This window comes from Aethina tumida, chromosome 3 (assembly GCF_024364675.1).
Source record: "Aethina tumida isolate Nest 87 chromosome 3, icAetTumi1.1, whole genome shotgun sequence".
In the NCBI taxonomy this organism is placed as follows: domain Eukaryota; kingdom Metazoa; phylum Arthropoda; class Insecta; order Coleoptera; family Nitidulidae; genus Aethina; species Aethina tumida.
The window spans coordinates 30634676-30651075 of NC_065437.1; the positions used below are offsets into that span (position 1 = coordinate 30634676).

Here is a 16400-nt window from a genome sequence, read left to right on the forward strand (position 1 = left end):
TCAAGATCTGATTGTATGAAAATGTGTGACTCAATTAATTCACTTTTTTTTATTTTTTTTTGTAAAAATCTTTAATTTTTAGGGACCTCAACAATAGTTAGAACTTGATTTTTCATGTTAATTGTTTTCCTCTTTCTTGAAGTGTAATATCTCTAATAAAATAATACAAATTTAATTGAGCTTAAATTATTACTATTAATAGTATTGCTAAATAGTGCCACAAAAAGGCAAACTAAAACAAACTAATATGCATTTTTAAATTAATATTTCCATCGTTTCTAAAATATGTAAAAAAATAAATGTAAAATATTATATTATTACAATAACTACACAACATTAATATTCTCATAAGACTTTTAATTTTATATTTTGTGCCTCTGACCACAACTGTATGATATATATTATAGTAGTCTATTTCTAGGCAATTTTATAATATACAGAAAAATATGGGACACCAATAAAAACCACTCATTGTTATTTAAAAAATATTTTATTTTTTTTAACTGACGAAAGGTTAATATTAATTCACAATTATATATTTGCACCATTTGTAAAACCACCCTGTAGAAATTGAACAATCATCACCTAAGAAAAACATAATCTAAAAAAAAATAAATGCTACTAGGGTAAAAACTCCCGTTGAACTCCCATCTTTTTAATTAAAAGCGTTAATTATGTAAAAAAAGAAGTAAAAACCGATGTGGATTTACATCACAAATTATAAAAAACAGAGAGAAAGAGGGAAAGAGATAGAGTTCAAAAACGAGAACTGCCGTTTTTCAATTCATTGGTGTCGTTTCGCACTTTCGTTCGTATCTAGAATCGGAATTTATGGCTCCGAGTGGGACGAACTTGAGAGACACCACCAACTTGCTTTTGCCTAAACGCGGTCATATTTTTTTCATGCGGAGTTCGTAACGATTGCCCCAATCCCAGGTCCCCGTTATTTACCATAATACATTGACATATGTCCCGCGAATTCACATGATTTGGTATCTTGCTTTGCAATTTAAAATCCACGGTAATTAATTGAAAACTTCTGGTGAAGATAATGTCGATAGTGTAATGAAAATTCACTAACAACTTGTAATGAACTTCAGGTGAAACTTGTAAGATTAGTAAACTTTACGTACACGATCTTGAAAACTTAATAATTCAAATTAATTTTCAGGAGGATGATTAGATAAAATTAATTCAAAACATTCTTCACTGGTACAAGAAATAAGTAATTTGTGAATTTAATAAAATAATAAATTTTCTTAATTGCCTCTCGCCAATCTTTTACTAATAAAATGCTTAACCCTTCACAATGTTTTATTATGCTTTTTTGAGTATACTTCGTCTTTACGGTCGAAATCCGGTAAAAGGAATGAAGCATTTGTTTCAAAGAGTCGAGAACTGTTCAACAACAGAAATGTAATAATCATGTTGGTGCCTGTTCATGGTTTTAACAAATTGCTGTTTCCACATTTAAATGAACAACCCACGTAGGATTTACCGTGAATATTAAAAGAACGTCCTAACTTCAAACATCAAAATATCAAGTAATGTATTACTGTCTCCTACATGAAAACATATCTCATGATAATTTCTCTGATGTTACATTAGAATAAAATATAAAACTCTTGTCTGTTAATTTTATTTCTACTAATGTGCGGAGTGTATATATATACGAAGCTACAAAAGTTTTTGTCTTTTTTGTCATCATCATCCTCACATACATATGTTATGATACATATAACAAAAAATTGTTTAAAATACTATAATAAATGTGTCAAAAACTTAACTAAAATAAATTCACTATCTAATCGTTACTACCATATTTTTCAGCAATGATTTTAAAAGCTTTCAACAATAAGTTATTAAATATATTTTATTTTCTAGAACAAAAATTATGTGAAACAAATTTTATATCTATTATAATTTATATTATAAAATTATTTCACTTGAATTTAATTTTAATAATAATACGATATTTGTATTTTACTATTAATAAAAGTTAAATATTTAAAGTATGTCTTCTATTGTCAATATAAAATTGAATAATATGTATATGACTTGATTTCAATAAAAATATGAAAGATTTAAAGCCCTATTATATCGAACAAAACATTTTGCTGAGAAATTTAAAATTAATTTCAAAAGACTTACAACATAGAGATCTGAAAGAAATAAGCAATTTTGTAGAAAGCCACAATAATGGCCCACGGTACTGTGCCGCAATCTAAGGGGATTCATATTGTACAGTTTTGTAACAATGGTGTTAAAGGAACATCCGAAAGATTCAGAAATGGTTGCTAGTGGAGAACACACATTCCCAAGCGTCAATCACCCATCTTAAATCACTGGGGGATGAACAATATCCACCATATTGCAACACATTGTCAGATATTTGTAGCGAGCACTATCGCTTCTGACCCGCACACTTCCCTTATCTTTTTGCGCCGCCTCAAGAGATGACAACATGTATTAAAAGGTTTCTATGAAGATTTAATTTTGTTTTATATTATCTTTTTCTTTGCTGCCTGCTGCCTGTCGGTGATATGTCTAGCTTGGAGCAGAATCCAGATGTTCAGACAAAACAGTTTATGACGACGTGATGTGTACAAAAACCTAACATCAGTAAATGTTTCGCACATAATTTTTAACAAAATAATAGTAACTGTTCCTTTGTTTCCAATATTCTATTGTTTTGTTATAGCAAAGTTGTCTCTATTAAAAAAAAGAAAGATTAAATTAAAAACGATCGTTCCATTTAAGTTGGCCATTGGGAATATCGGGGCTTTGAAACTGTGGAGCCCGTCAGCCAGTTCGGTCGATTGCAACAGCAGGAATTTATTCGGGATCGACTTCTTTTATTGCAGGATGCTTCGCAAATATTAGTTCATTGTCTGCATTCACAAAATCTATATGCTAGTTTTATTGTGGACTAATTCCTCCAATGTATGATGTAATCTTGGATTTCCTGCATGCAAATATTTAAAAGTCATGGATTTCAACGTTCGTCCGCACAAACGTGGGAGTATTAGATTAGCGAAATAGGAAGATCGTTTACGAAGTTTTATTTTCATAAAATGAAAACTTCACTCGGAAACATTAGTAGATTTGCTTGTTTATATTACAGACTTATAATGGATTTGTCAGTTTTGGTTTTGTTTATTATATTCTAATTATTATCAAGGTACTTTATTAATTAATTAATTTTTTATATACTTTTCAACGAAATATTTTAAATTAGATTAAAATTTGGGTTATTTCTAAGCAACACATTGGTTACTATTTTATTTATTTATTTATTTATTATTTTTTCTATTACAAATGTATGTACATATTTTATTTCAGTATAGTTTTATTAAAATAAAATCGGGTCGAATGCGTGTTCAGTTTTGCAACATTTAAACAAAAATAATTAAATTTTAAATTAAAATCGCAACTTGTTCAATTATGCATGTGTTATTATAATTATTTTTATTTATTTTCTACATTTATATTATAAAATACAATTTGCTGCATGGCGGTATAACTCGGATAATCAATTAAAATATTAATTGAAATATAATATAAAAGACTATACTGTTTTTCAGCATAAATAATTTTCATGTAATATTAAGGTGAACGGTTAAATTATATATGATTTTTTTTACTTTTCCCTTGTTAACCAGTATAAAATTTTGACCTATTTTGTCAATAAAATAGAAAAATGTTTCCTTTCAAATTAATATGGTCTTAAATTTGGAATCTTTTTATAATTTTGTATAAGTTAATTACAAAAATAATTATAATACTTAACATTGTACAAATTGACCAAAATAATTGAAATTTTTTCTACGTTTAACAAATCGGTGTTATAAAAATTATTCTACCGACTTATCATCAAAAATACCGGAACAGCACAAATATATGCTACGAATGTATCAAGAAAAGTACACTGTTTGTATATTTATTTAAAAATGGGTGTCTATTTATAATTGTTATAAAAAATCTTAAAAAAATATTGTTTTTCTAGAATGGTTAAAATCTAACTCTCAGCATTAAGGTTCCCATTATTTAACACCAGTCTAGATGCCCTTTCGTATTGATAATTGGCGAAAATTAATAATAAAATGTCCCGATTTTTATCCTGTAGAACATCTGTGGGATCATTTGCAGAGAAAAATAGGGGAACAAAATATGTGAAGTTGTGTGACAATTTAATAAATTTCATGCGAAGCAGATATGCTGCTGAGGTCAAGGTAAAACCAAATATGAAAAAAATATATATATATTTTAGTTAATAATTAAAACTAATACAAATTATTGCCCCCCACTGCAATTGACATATAACCACTATTCAACCAGTACTTAAGATTATCCACCTGATCATCATGCAAATTTTCCGTAATAAGATTTTAAAACCTTTTAGCTTTTGAATGAATTCTAAATTGAATTAAATTTCGGTGTAGGTAACAACAATTTAGTTGAATTGGTGTGAATTAAATATAATGTAGCAAGGTGTGTGGGTAATAGTATAATCTATTTTCACTATTCCGGGCAGGAGTTTACTATTGTTTCACTGTCCAGTAAATTTTCACAATAAAGTTGTAGAAAGAACTTTTCGTCTTGTTGTATATTACCCGAACGAATATTGGTAATTATTTCAGAAACTATTCATTTTAGTTTATTCAACCAACATTATTTAAGTAATATACATAATGAATATGTAAAGAGCATCAATTACATGTTTTACGTAAAAGATTAAATGTAAAATACGTTAACACGATGTATGTATTCAAATTCTCCATTCAATCAAAAACCTGCGTGTCTCTGTTTTGAATAGATATGTAGCTAATGAATACGATCATTTCATGGAAAAGGTTTTTTACTTTTTTTGAATTGATGTGCTCCCAGTAATGAGTTCTGATAAATTCATTGAGTTGAAACACATGCATTTTCCAAAATATCACATCATGTATATTGACAAACCCATCAAGGTTTATATCAAAGCTAATAATATAAAAATGTGTAATTTTCTCGATGTCGATCATGACCGTTATTGTGCTCTTCATCAACCACTCAGACTATGATCAAAGTAACATTGTTTGACATCTAGGTAACTGTGTGAACTATGTGTAGGGCAGATTGCCTTGTGTGTTTTCAATGCTCGTCTCCAAGGTTCCATTATATCGTGCATGTATGTTCAGTGATCATTAGAGACGTTATTAACCCTAATGCAAATACCACTAACATTGCGGAGGTCCTCCAAAGGCCAACTAAACATTAAGTAATTTTGATCAGACTGCGTTTCAATACCCAGTACATTATACAGGCTGTCGCTGCATTAGTTAGCGAAATGGTAAATTAATTCACACACCTGCGCACTACAAACAATTTACACGTAAATTAGAAGCCAGTGAGGAACTGAATGATAATTAATATATCAATGTTTGGTGAGTATCTGCTACTAAATCGAGTTAGGTATCTAATAAACACAATTTAATAAACTTAATTTCAGACATGCTATTGCATTACTTATTTAAAGAGAATTTAATAATATTTCAAAAACTTGTGGGTAAAATTATATCTTCAAAAGAATGTTAAATTACATATGACTAAAAATTTCTTTTGGGTAGACTCTTATTTGTTATAAATAAGGATGAGTAACAGTTATATAATTGTTGTTAATTATATTTTTTTTTTTTTTTATTGGGTCAAAGAGGGGAAAATCTACAAGACGCCTTCTGGTGGAAGTCGAAGGCAGTGTCGGACTAACCGACTAAAAACCCCTCTCCGGGCACCGATCCGAAGATTATGGCCAAAGAGTATAACCATATAGGTTTAGGAAAATAGAGAGAAGGAAAAAATTATAGAGGATTACAGCTAACCGTCACATACTAAAGAAAACATGCCCCAAAGAGACGCAGAGGTCTAGACAGCCAAGAGACAAGGTCTCTTGCATCTGTCAGATTCACATGGTTGGATGTCATGCAAGCATGCAATCTCCGGATTTGAGTGTTGAAAGATAGATCTCCGGAGATTGAGGGCATGTTTGCGCCGCAGCTCCAAAAGAGAGGAAATGTTGTATTCGAAACAGACTTGTCTGTTACGAATATAGTATGGGACACCAAGGGCCGACCTCACTAGCCTCATGTAGGTCCCTTGCAGGGACCTAATGAGCCAAGGGGCGGCGGTGCCCCATATGTTGTTAATTATAGTGACAAGTTTCTATTATAGATTAAAACAATTAATATTACTTTTGATTAGAAAAATGTCATTTGTGTCAGTTACTTGTCAAGTTGAGGGGGTTGGGTAACAAAAATTCTCCTTTTTTCTTCCACGTTGGATTTTATTAATCACTTTGTAATTTTTTTTTTTTTTTGTAATAAATTCTGCAAAATTCGAAGAACAAAATAAGATGGCGCCTAAAAAAAGCAAATCCAAAGCAAAGAAACAGGAAAAACAACCAAGACCAATTGTCATAAAAGAACATGCAAGACTAACTGAAGTAAAGAAGTTTGAATTTGAAAGGGAATTGGTAGAACTTAATAGGAAGCTTGCAAAACTCCGAACTCATCACAAAAACTTTGCAGAGGAAATAGAACGACCAGAACAATTTACCATTGAGGATAAAGAAGATATTATTGATTTTTTAAAGTATTCAATTCAAGATTTGTCAGATCAAATAGTTGTTATGGAACAATCCGCGGATGAAAAGCAAAGAAAAGAATCACATTTAAAAAAAGTGAACGAACAAATAATAAAAGATAAAGAATTGGAATTAATATGTATGAGACAAGAATGGTCAAAAATAATTGCAGAGGCTCAATCAAAAGTGAACCATCTTGAAAACTTAGGCATACCTTTCTTAATGGATCACACAATGCCAAAACTTGAAGAACAATTACAAAGGCTTCATTCACAAGACCAACGGCATAAAGAAGAGATGTATACGTTAGATAGAGAATCTGTGATGTGTATCACAAAAATGAACAAGGAGTTAAAAGAGCAATTAGAAAATTTGGGGAATGACTTTTATAAAAATTCATTTTATCATGTTTGGTGCTCCTCCAATTCTAGTTATGAAAAGAACATAAAACTTAATACTGAGTTGAATAGAGCTATAAAGACTCATAGAGAAACATATGAAAAAGTATTAAAAGCAAGAAAGGAACATTATCATCATAAACTTAAATATGCTCTGGATCTAGAAGAATCAGATGCAGTTGAATCTTCGTATAAAAGAAACAGTAATGCAATTAATTCTATATTAAGTATGATGGGCTGTCCATTTGTTTCGGATTTAAAACCTAAAGAGAAAAACGATAATACCGCTCTTCTAAAAAATGAGGAACAATTTATTATTGAGCAAATAGATCAACACAAAAAAATAATATTAGAACTCAAATTGAAGAATGAAACCATATTACATGACATTTCACACTTACAAACCAAATTTGAAGATGTGAGATATTTTATTTCTTCTGCTTTGAGTACCAACAAAAAGAATATGGTAAAAAGTATCAAATTTATATTAGATTTTTTGCGAAAAATGATTGTGTCACTTTCGGATGTAAACAGAATAGATGCAAGTTTCCTCTTAAAAAAATCTGCGTCAAAACGAGAATTGATTGATGTGGGCATCCAAGTTATTCCTGAAACTATTGAAGATGAAGAAATTGAGATATTAAGTGAATAAATTTGTTATAAATTTACAATTCTTTTATTTTCGAATAGAATTTTAAACTAAACTAATTTTTATTTAAATTCTTAATAAACTTTTTTTTACTGATCTCACAAAGATTGGTAAAAGTACGGGGATTCAGTGTTTTATTATTAAAATTTTAAATTAATCTTCCTCTTTGGCTAAGGTTTAAGTCATACATTATTTATTAAAGGGTTTTAAATTAAGAAGACACGAATCTCTTAAATATCACAAACTATATATTTGTAAAATAAATGTAAAACTACCATAAACACAAATTCAAAAGTGAAATAAACCATTTCATTTTGAAGTGTATTTAATAATATAAAAAAAATTAATAGATCTTTAATATTTAAGTTTTGAACTCTATGTTTATGTTACTATGTACATTTGTCACATTTGACAGTTTTATTGAACGTAATTGAAAAATGCCTAAAAAAGCTAAAAAAGTGAAGAAAACAGAGAACGTTGCTGAAATTCCTGTCGTAGCATCAGATCCCAGATTAAATTTGACTGCTAAGCTCGAGTTCGAAAATGAATTGGTTGAATTAAACCGACGACTTGCCAAACTAAAATCGGACCATGCCGAACAAGAACTAGAAGTTGTAGAGTGTACGAAAGGAGTGAATGATAAACGAGAAGATCAAGAGGACATCATCCTTTATTTAAAAAGGACGATTAGTGAACTTTCCGATCGCATTACCCATTTTCAAGATATCAAACAAGAAATTGAACGCAAATCTGAAGATGTGTCAGAAAAATATGAAAAAATATTGGACGAAAAGGCGACCGAATTTCACACAATGGAGGAAATCCTAAATTTGGATAACGTAACAATTGAAAATAAATTAAGTACCTTGGAGGATTTGCGTCAATCTCGGGAAGAGCTAATGATAAAATTTGACCTACAAGATCAAGTGTTGTATGAACAAAGCAAAAGACACAAGGAAGAAATTTATGAAATGGAGAAGAATGTGATAATATCGATGGATCGAATAAAAAAAGAAATTGAATATGGTATTAACAAGTTTTCGGAGGACTTAGAAACAACCACAGACATAAGAATGGCAGCCTGTACTAATAAAGCTGTCTGGGAAAATATCGAAGTTAATAACAACCTTATAGATGTTATAGAAAATTATCATGATATTTTTACCAAGAATGCCAAACTGAAGTTTAAAAATAAACAGCTCCGACAACTAGTCAGTTTAGAACAGCAAGAATATAAAATATCTTTACGCAGGTACAAACATCAACATATAAAAATGTTAAAAATTTTAAAAGAATACAGTGTAGTAACAGAACAGCTAAAATTCATAGAGTCTCGCGGGATATTTAACAGCGAACTAACTAAAAATATAACTGTAATTAATGGGAAGATCAAAAGTTTGAAGCTAAACAATGACGGCTTATTAAAATTATTGCAAAAAATACGAGATGAAAGATCGACATACAAAAATAATTGCAATGTGTTACGTAAAGAAAACTTAGCAATTTCCAATGTTTTTGAAAAAATAGAGCGCATTATAAAAGTTGCAATGGCGATTGAAAATATAAAACCGCAAACAATGGTAAGCATTTTAAATGATATTCGTCGCACACTGAACACAATTCAAATCAATGCACTTCCCTTGGCAAACTATAAATGGGTATCTGAAGACGAAGACGTTGATATCCACCATTTCGAAAATAAGGAAATGCAAACTGACCCTGAAGTACTAGAAGAAACATCGGAGTCCTTAATAACGCAATGTTCTCTCGAAAAGGACTCCGTTCTGGTTGAATATGATCACTAATGTACTAATTTTATATATGAATAATTTTAAATAAACTATATATACATTTTCATATTACAGGCAAGTTAATTATTTGTTACTTAAATATAGTTCTGTTCACATTTAAATGTGAATATAATTGCATTATAAAATACTTGGCACCTCATAATTAACCGCATATTATCTGAATAACGAGGAATAAATTTGAGTTCAGATTTTAATAAAGATCTCATTCACACGCAGAAAACTGAGATTTGTGCATGGTAATTATTCAAGAGGATTACTTATAAATATTCATTAAAACTGAGCGAGTGCAGGAAGTAGAGAAGAACCGTGCCATAAATTTTTGGCTCACATTCAGACAGTTAGTTACTTTCTGCGTCTACCGTAGTGACGGATCCGAAAGGATCCGTCGCAATCGATTGTGCCGCTGCACCGGCTAATCCCGGTCTAGTGTCTCGTAATTAACAACATTGTTGCAGATACAAAAGGATTAGTTAGACTAACGACAATTAAGCTTACGAAACATGATATATGCAACAATCGTCTTATTTGGTGCTGAAATGCGCACATGTTGTCTATCTTTAATGAGGGTGTAAATGTTATTATTTAAGGGTAATCAAATAATACTGATAAAATATTATAAATATTAATAGAATATTTTATACAAGAAAGTATAATTAAGTGTCTAACATAAATTTTATTTGAATTCGAAGAAGAAAAAAATAAATTTTAATGTATATTATATATTATATACAATTTTAGACAAATTATGTCTCTAGAAATATATGCACAAAAGAAGTTATGAATATTAAATGAACTAAAATTACGACATAGTATAAAAGTGGACCCGAAAGGTTGGGTGGGATATCCAACAAAAAAAGACACAAATATAATGTGAATAAATTCATCATTTGTAATCATCTGCACTGGGGGGTCTTTTAAAGTGAACAATTAGAATTTTCTAGTTTAAATTGATTAAAAAAAAAAATTCAAACAATTGTAATTTGCGAACATGCAACAATACAAGTTAATAACAAGTAGCCCAAATCTAAAATGACTCAAAAAGTATAGTAAGTTGTACTTGGAATAGTTATTGGCAAAATAATAATCTCAATATACGACATGGTGGTGGTCAACAAAGTGCTACAGCCAGAAGACGGGACCGTTTTGAGATTATTTCTGAGAGACAAAAGTGCACATTGGAGCAAATATGGCCGCAACTGTTGCTTGTAGAGGTGATAGGTGATTCTATAACAATGTGGGGCAGAATTTCTTTAAAGACTCAGATAAAGTTACTCATATTAAAAGGAGAAACTATAAAAGAGCTCGACGATATCACGACTTAGTTATTCAACCAATTATTATTCCATTTACTCAAGATTTTTTGTATACGATATTGCCAGACTTTAAATTTACACTCGAAACCAAATGCCCTTAGAAGAGAATGGCGAGATATCGATTAAGAATTTATAATAGGTTAAATTAATTACTTCGAAAGCGGCGCACTTTGACTTGCATACTCTATTTATAGTGAAAATGACAAAGTTTCCAAAACAGCCATTGCGTTTGATTTTTCTTTTTTGAAATTGTAATTAGGGTGACAGGAACAGTTCTAAAGGGCTCGATGAATGAAATAATGGCCTCTCAGACACAGAAATATTTTCCGAATTATTAGAATCTTCAACATTTTAAATCATTACACAAATAAAAATTACACAAACAGAAACAATTACAATAAACATGATGTTTTATATAAATATATTGGAATTCTCTATTCAATTAATCCTGTTTCACTACACCATTAACAGCAAACTCCTGTTTCTTATTGACAAAAAGTCTTTCACCACAGATCAATTTTTTCAAGTTTAGGAATAGAACATAGTCCCGCTGGCCTAAATCTGGTGAATAGGGATAAGGAAGCAATTTGCAAAATACAACCGTTTCCTTTAGGCAGAAATGCTTTAGCACTTTTAATTGACGATAATCCGATACTCATATATAGCGAGCTCGCCTCCTTTAGTTTTCCACAGTGCTGTTTGTCTTATCAGGTGGTACTACCTCGATTAAACTCTGCTACACAATATTTTACCGTTGCAAATGAAGAAGCAGTCGCTCACAGAGTAGTATATGGCATGCTTTCAATATTTTTTCAAATATATTATATTTAATCACCAAGTTCCTTCATGTTTGTAACATTTACCGAAGATTTAAAAAAAAAAACAATTAATGGGTCGTCTTGAAACTTGATATTTAAGCTTTCCACTGAAGTAAGACGCCAAATTGGGTATATTTAAGACATCCTTCGTATATGAATGATAATTATCTTCGTACAAAATGTTAGGTTTTTAACAGATAGATTTCTAAGTAAAATAAAAATCAAAGTTTATTCAATTATTGAAATTTGATTTATCTCAGTCTGCATGCCATATGTCTATAATGTACAAGTGCTGTCGACAGATCTTGAGGTTTTCGAATATTCCGTCTCGTATCAAGATTAAACAAAAAACATCCGTTATAAATCACATTATTGGCAATACGGATGTGGTATCAGAATTATTAAATTTTTTATACACAACTCGAATGTCAGAACGTATTGTCTGCAAATGATGATATGTGTTGATTGGACCTCCGCAGGAAGTAAACAAGCGAGACGGAAATCTTATTAGTACGTCTTCACATTTCGCTTCAAATTTAGGTCAATCACTAACCTGCGTTATTTATCAACTTTCCTGCGTTGTTCTGATTTTATCTCCAAGGAACTTTTATCCATGTTATTGACATGTGACAGATGTTGCGTCGTAAAGATGTTATCTGTATATTGGACTTTTTCTTAACATGGTATAATATGGTTCTGGGGGAATATAAAAAGGTATCCAATATATTGTTCATAAAACCAGTAAAAATAATATATTTTATTGGGGTGACATTTTATTACCTCAGTAATGGTTGAATAATTTTAAAATCGAGGTTTTATTATTTGTTTTGTGTGTTCCAGAACTCCGGGTTTTGGAATGGGATATTAAATAAGCAATAAAATGCAAATAATTCGCACAACAGTCCTTATATTCCAGTTTTAAATTCAAGAACATAATTTAGTACGGAGATAGTATCAAATGTTTTGTTTACTAGATTTTTGCACTTTCCCATTGTCGAACTAATTGAATCATGTCCGGCCAATTACTCTTGTGAATTTAATTAAAAAGAAATTAAAAAATTTCCATTTGCCTTCATGTAAAAGGGCACATAATTACGACGAATTGTTTCTCCGCGCGGCATAAAAACAATTACAATTTAAATTGGATTCCCGAAATCTTGACAAATATGCAGCAATGAGCAAGATTAATTCGAAATTTTTTTGTCCACTGAATTTACGTTGGATACGGAACCGAGGAGTCCCTCGTGGGAGAGGAAACTGCTCCCTACAAATTAATCGTTCCCAATTGAAACAATCAAATCCATTATTTTCACTAATAAAATATATCCACTGCTCCGTTATAAATCTGCAGCTCCCGGGCAGGTACGATGCGGATCGGGATGGGGGAACACGCAAACAGGCAAAAAGTTTGCCCGTTCACTTGGTGAAATTAATTTATTAAGCATACTTTTTTTAGTAACTTTTAATAACATCAACTTTATGCTTATTTGGAAAAAACAATTGCAAAAGTTATGCTGATATAAGTATATACAAACTTTCCAGGTTATACTTTGTAATGAGTTGAAAACAAGTTATTTTACTTAAAAATATCAAACTATAAAAAGTTAACATGTTGAATAGAAAAGAAGTTTGATAATATGGTGGAATACAATTTTCAAAATTAGTTTACATTATTTATACAGAGTGTTTAATATATAAATATATGTAAAATAATAATAATTAGGACCAATAAACATAAATCAACGACAAAAAAACAACAAAAAAAGATGTTCAAGCACCTTATATTAGTACAAACGATTTTTGAATTATTTCTGAAATTATACTGGTCCTATTTTTTTATTTATTTTTTCCTAGCAGTAACTCCTTGATTCTATTTACAGGAGTGCCATAGACTAGTGTATTTACATATTCCCAATAAGGAGTTTAAATCAGGGTTTCTTTCGCCCCTTCCATCCATCCATCTATGTGAAATTATCTTCCCATCTAAATGCTTTCTAACTATAATTGAAAAATAAACTGGAGCAACATCAACCTTTATTGTCTTTGGTTCAAATATCGGCCAAACATTAAGTACGAGGTTATAATAAGGAGTAAACGATTAAAATTTGGAAATAAAATATCAAAGATATCTTAATTAATTTAGTTTATAATGTGTTTGTCCATTGAGGTTATCAAAACACTCCCCAACACGTCTTGGCATTGATGAGGTGGTCTATTTTCTCTTGTGGTACAGTATTCCAAGCTACCTGTAATTCATGTCTTAGAAACTTCAAAATCAGTGGGACTGGGATAAATTTTCAAGATTTCTACTCATCATATCCCAAACTTGTTAAATGGGTGAAATGTCGGGGGATCTGACCAGCCACGGCATCAGACACACAAGGGTCTCTTCAAAAAAAGTTTAAATTAGCCCTCGCAACATGAGGCAGAACATTATGTTATTGAAATATTAGGCCTCTGTGCCGATTAAGGTAAATAAGGAGATTCGGCTCCGTTATTTCCTAAAGATAATATTGAGCTGTCATGTTATTTGAATTGTGGTAAAAAATTAATTTATATGAGAAAACTTATACTAAACATTACCAAATTTTAATCGTTTATTCCTGAACATTCCCTTCTTGGTGTTGTAATTTCTTCGTCAGTAAGTATTCGATCAAAATATAAATTTAACCATATATTTTATACGTTGATTATTAGTGATAAAAATATAAAAAAGAGAATAATAAATCCTTAGACAAAAAACAACGTCGAAAAAACGTATAATGGGTTTCACTCAATATTTAAATACTCAGTTTGATTTTCATGAATTAACAACAAATTTCTACTGCCTCACGCAGAGACGTCATTTATCAGAAGCTGACCGACATCGTGCTCAAGTCAAGTTGATGTGGCTGCTGCATTTAATGTTGACCCAACCGTAATGTGCAGAGTTTATCAATTGTTTCTAAAGATTGGCCGTGTGCGAGATCGGCCTAAAGAATGTCGACCAACACCTGAAGATCAATTATTAATCAGAGGGGCACGAGCCGGCCCAATAAGAAAATGCACATTTCTCAGACAAAACCTGATTTTGGCTACTGATCGTCATATAACCCCAAGAACAGGTTTTAAATAGGTTAAACGATGCAGAATTCCATTGAAGGAACTATAAGACTACCCCTACAGCCTGCAAATCGTGCAGCGAGATTAGCTTTATCTATGGAAAGGGAATTGTGGCATGAAGAGTGGAATACTGTGATGTTTACAGATGAAAACAGATTTAGAGTGTTTAGAGATAAAAGGTCCATACGAACTTCCAAGTCAAAGAATCAATCAACGTTACGTGCAGGAATTTTACGCATACCAAATTAGGTCCATAAGGGTATGGGGTGGTATGAAGATCACTAATTGCTCACCACCCCCCTACTCATACTCCCAGAGAATTAAGATAACTCCTTCTAGAATTATGGGAGCTCATCTGGATGACCTGATTTGAATTATGTCACGTATAGTACAAAGTAAAAGGAAGCAGAGGCAGAATTACTGGATATTAATCATATCAAAAAAAAAAGTGTACTTCTAATCACAAAAAGAGAGTCAAATACATAATGTTTATTTCACAAAATTCTATAAAATTGTGGAGAAAAAGGAAGCTAATGCTCCGGAGTTATGTATGTCTAACAAGTTAATTATAGTGTTTTGAATTTATTCTCTTCCATAAATATCGGAAAGCAAATCCAGGGACAAACACATCTAAAATGTAAATTTGGCCACGGTATCAAACATCTGAATAATATTTGCTGAAAGGAGCTTATCCGATGGCCGTTTGTTGGTAAATTTCTCAGGAGTTCTCGCCTCTAACCTTGAAACTATTGAATTTCTCTTAAATTCCCTTAGTGCAGGCCAAATTGAAGATAATGATCGCTAGATAGGGAGAGATAAATTGCTTTTTCTATTTTATAACTTTGATTTAACTAACATCACGCAACAAAGAGAATTTTACATTTATTACTTTAGATATTTAAGTCAGTGATATGAATAACAGTAAATCGATGATGATGTGGAAAAGACACATGTCGGTTCACAATGTTGATGTAAACATTTCGTTGAGGTTTTCTAAATTGAACATCGATTCAAAAATTTGTCAAAGGAGTCAGGATAAATAAGTCTCTCAGGGAAGCTGTATTGCTTTTTATTCAGTGAAAGTTATACCAATAAAGAGAAACAATTTTGCCTCTTTAAGCCCTTTTAAAAATTGAAAAGACATTTTCCCATCCAAGAAATGATCACTCAAAAGGCAACAACGAATAAGTGTGATTATTGATCAGTTTTAAACCGCGTTTTTTGTGTATCACCACGAGGTGAACAAAGAAGGCATTAATTCCTGCTCCATCCAAATTAAAATGCAGTTAACGCAATTTAGCAAAAGAAAGCGAGATAAGGGGACTCGAAGCGTAAACCGGCGGCGACAGATCTGTCGGCCCGTCGGGTTGGAAGAGGGAAGTGTGTTCATGAAACAGTCAACCATCCGGAAGGAACTCGTACAGTTAATGGACGCTGAATGCGTAATATCGCGGTCGGTCACAGAGCAAGAGCCCTGCATTATACATGAGGAGAAGAACCACGTAAAGAGCTTCTAGTTAACTAGCACCCCGAATACACTTTTATAGTCTGATGTGTCGGTACATACGTGTCCCGCTCGTTACGCCAACAAAATGCCTACACCCAAGGCCTCTTTTTAATTTAAAATCTAATAATTATTTATGTTCACAGTTGCCGCCTGTGTCACAGGTGTGTGTATATTTCAGAC

General features: G+C 31.3%; 3 protein-coding genes across 3 annotated transcripts in view; 2 read left to right on the forward strand and 1 right to left on the reverse strand.

The window, feature by feature from the left end:
- Positions 1 to 16400, reverse strand: part of LOC109601499 (LHFPL tetraspan subfamily member 6 protein) — a 163570-nt gene that overhangs the window by 90420 nt on the left and 56750 nt on the right. The window lies entirely within an intron of this gene.
- On the forward strand, positions 6287 to 7691 carry LOC126264877 (uncharacterized). The gene has a single exon (XM_049964519.1). The coding sequence runs from the start codon at positions 6392 to 6394 to the stop codon at positions 7670 to 7672; it is 1281 nt and encodes a 426-aa protein (XP_049820476.1). The 5' UTR covers positions 6287 to 6391; the 3' UTR covers positions 7673 to 7691.
- Positions 8090 to 9531, forward strand: LOC126264876 (cilia- and flagella-associated protein 157-like). Its single transcript, XM_049964518.1, has one exon. The coding sequence runs from the start codon at positions 8107 to 8109 to the stop codon at positions 9472 to 9474; it is 1368 nt and encodes a 455-aa protein (XP_049820475.1). The 5' UTR covers positions 8090 to 8106; the 3' UTR covers positions 9475 to 9531.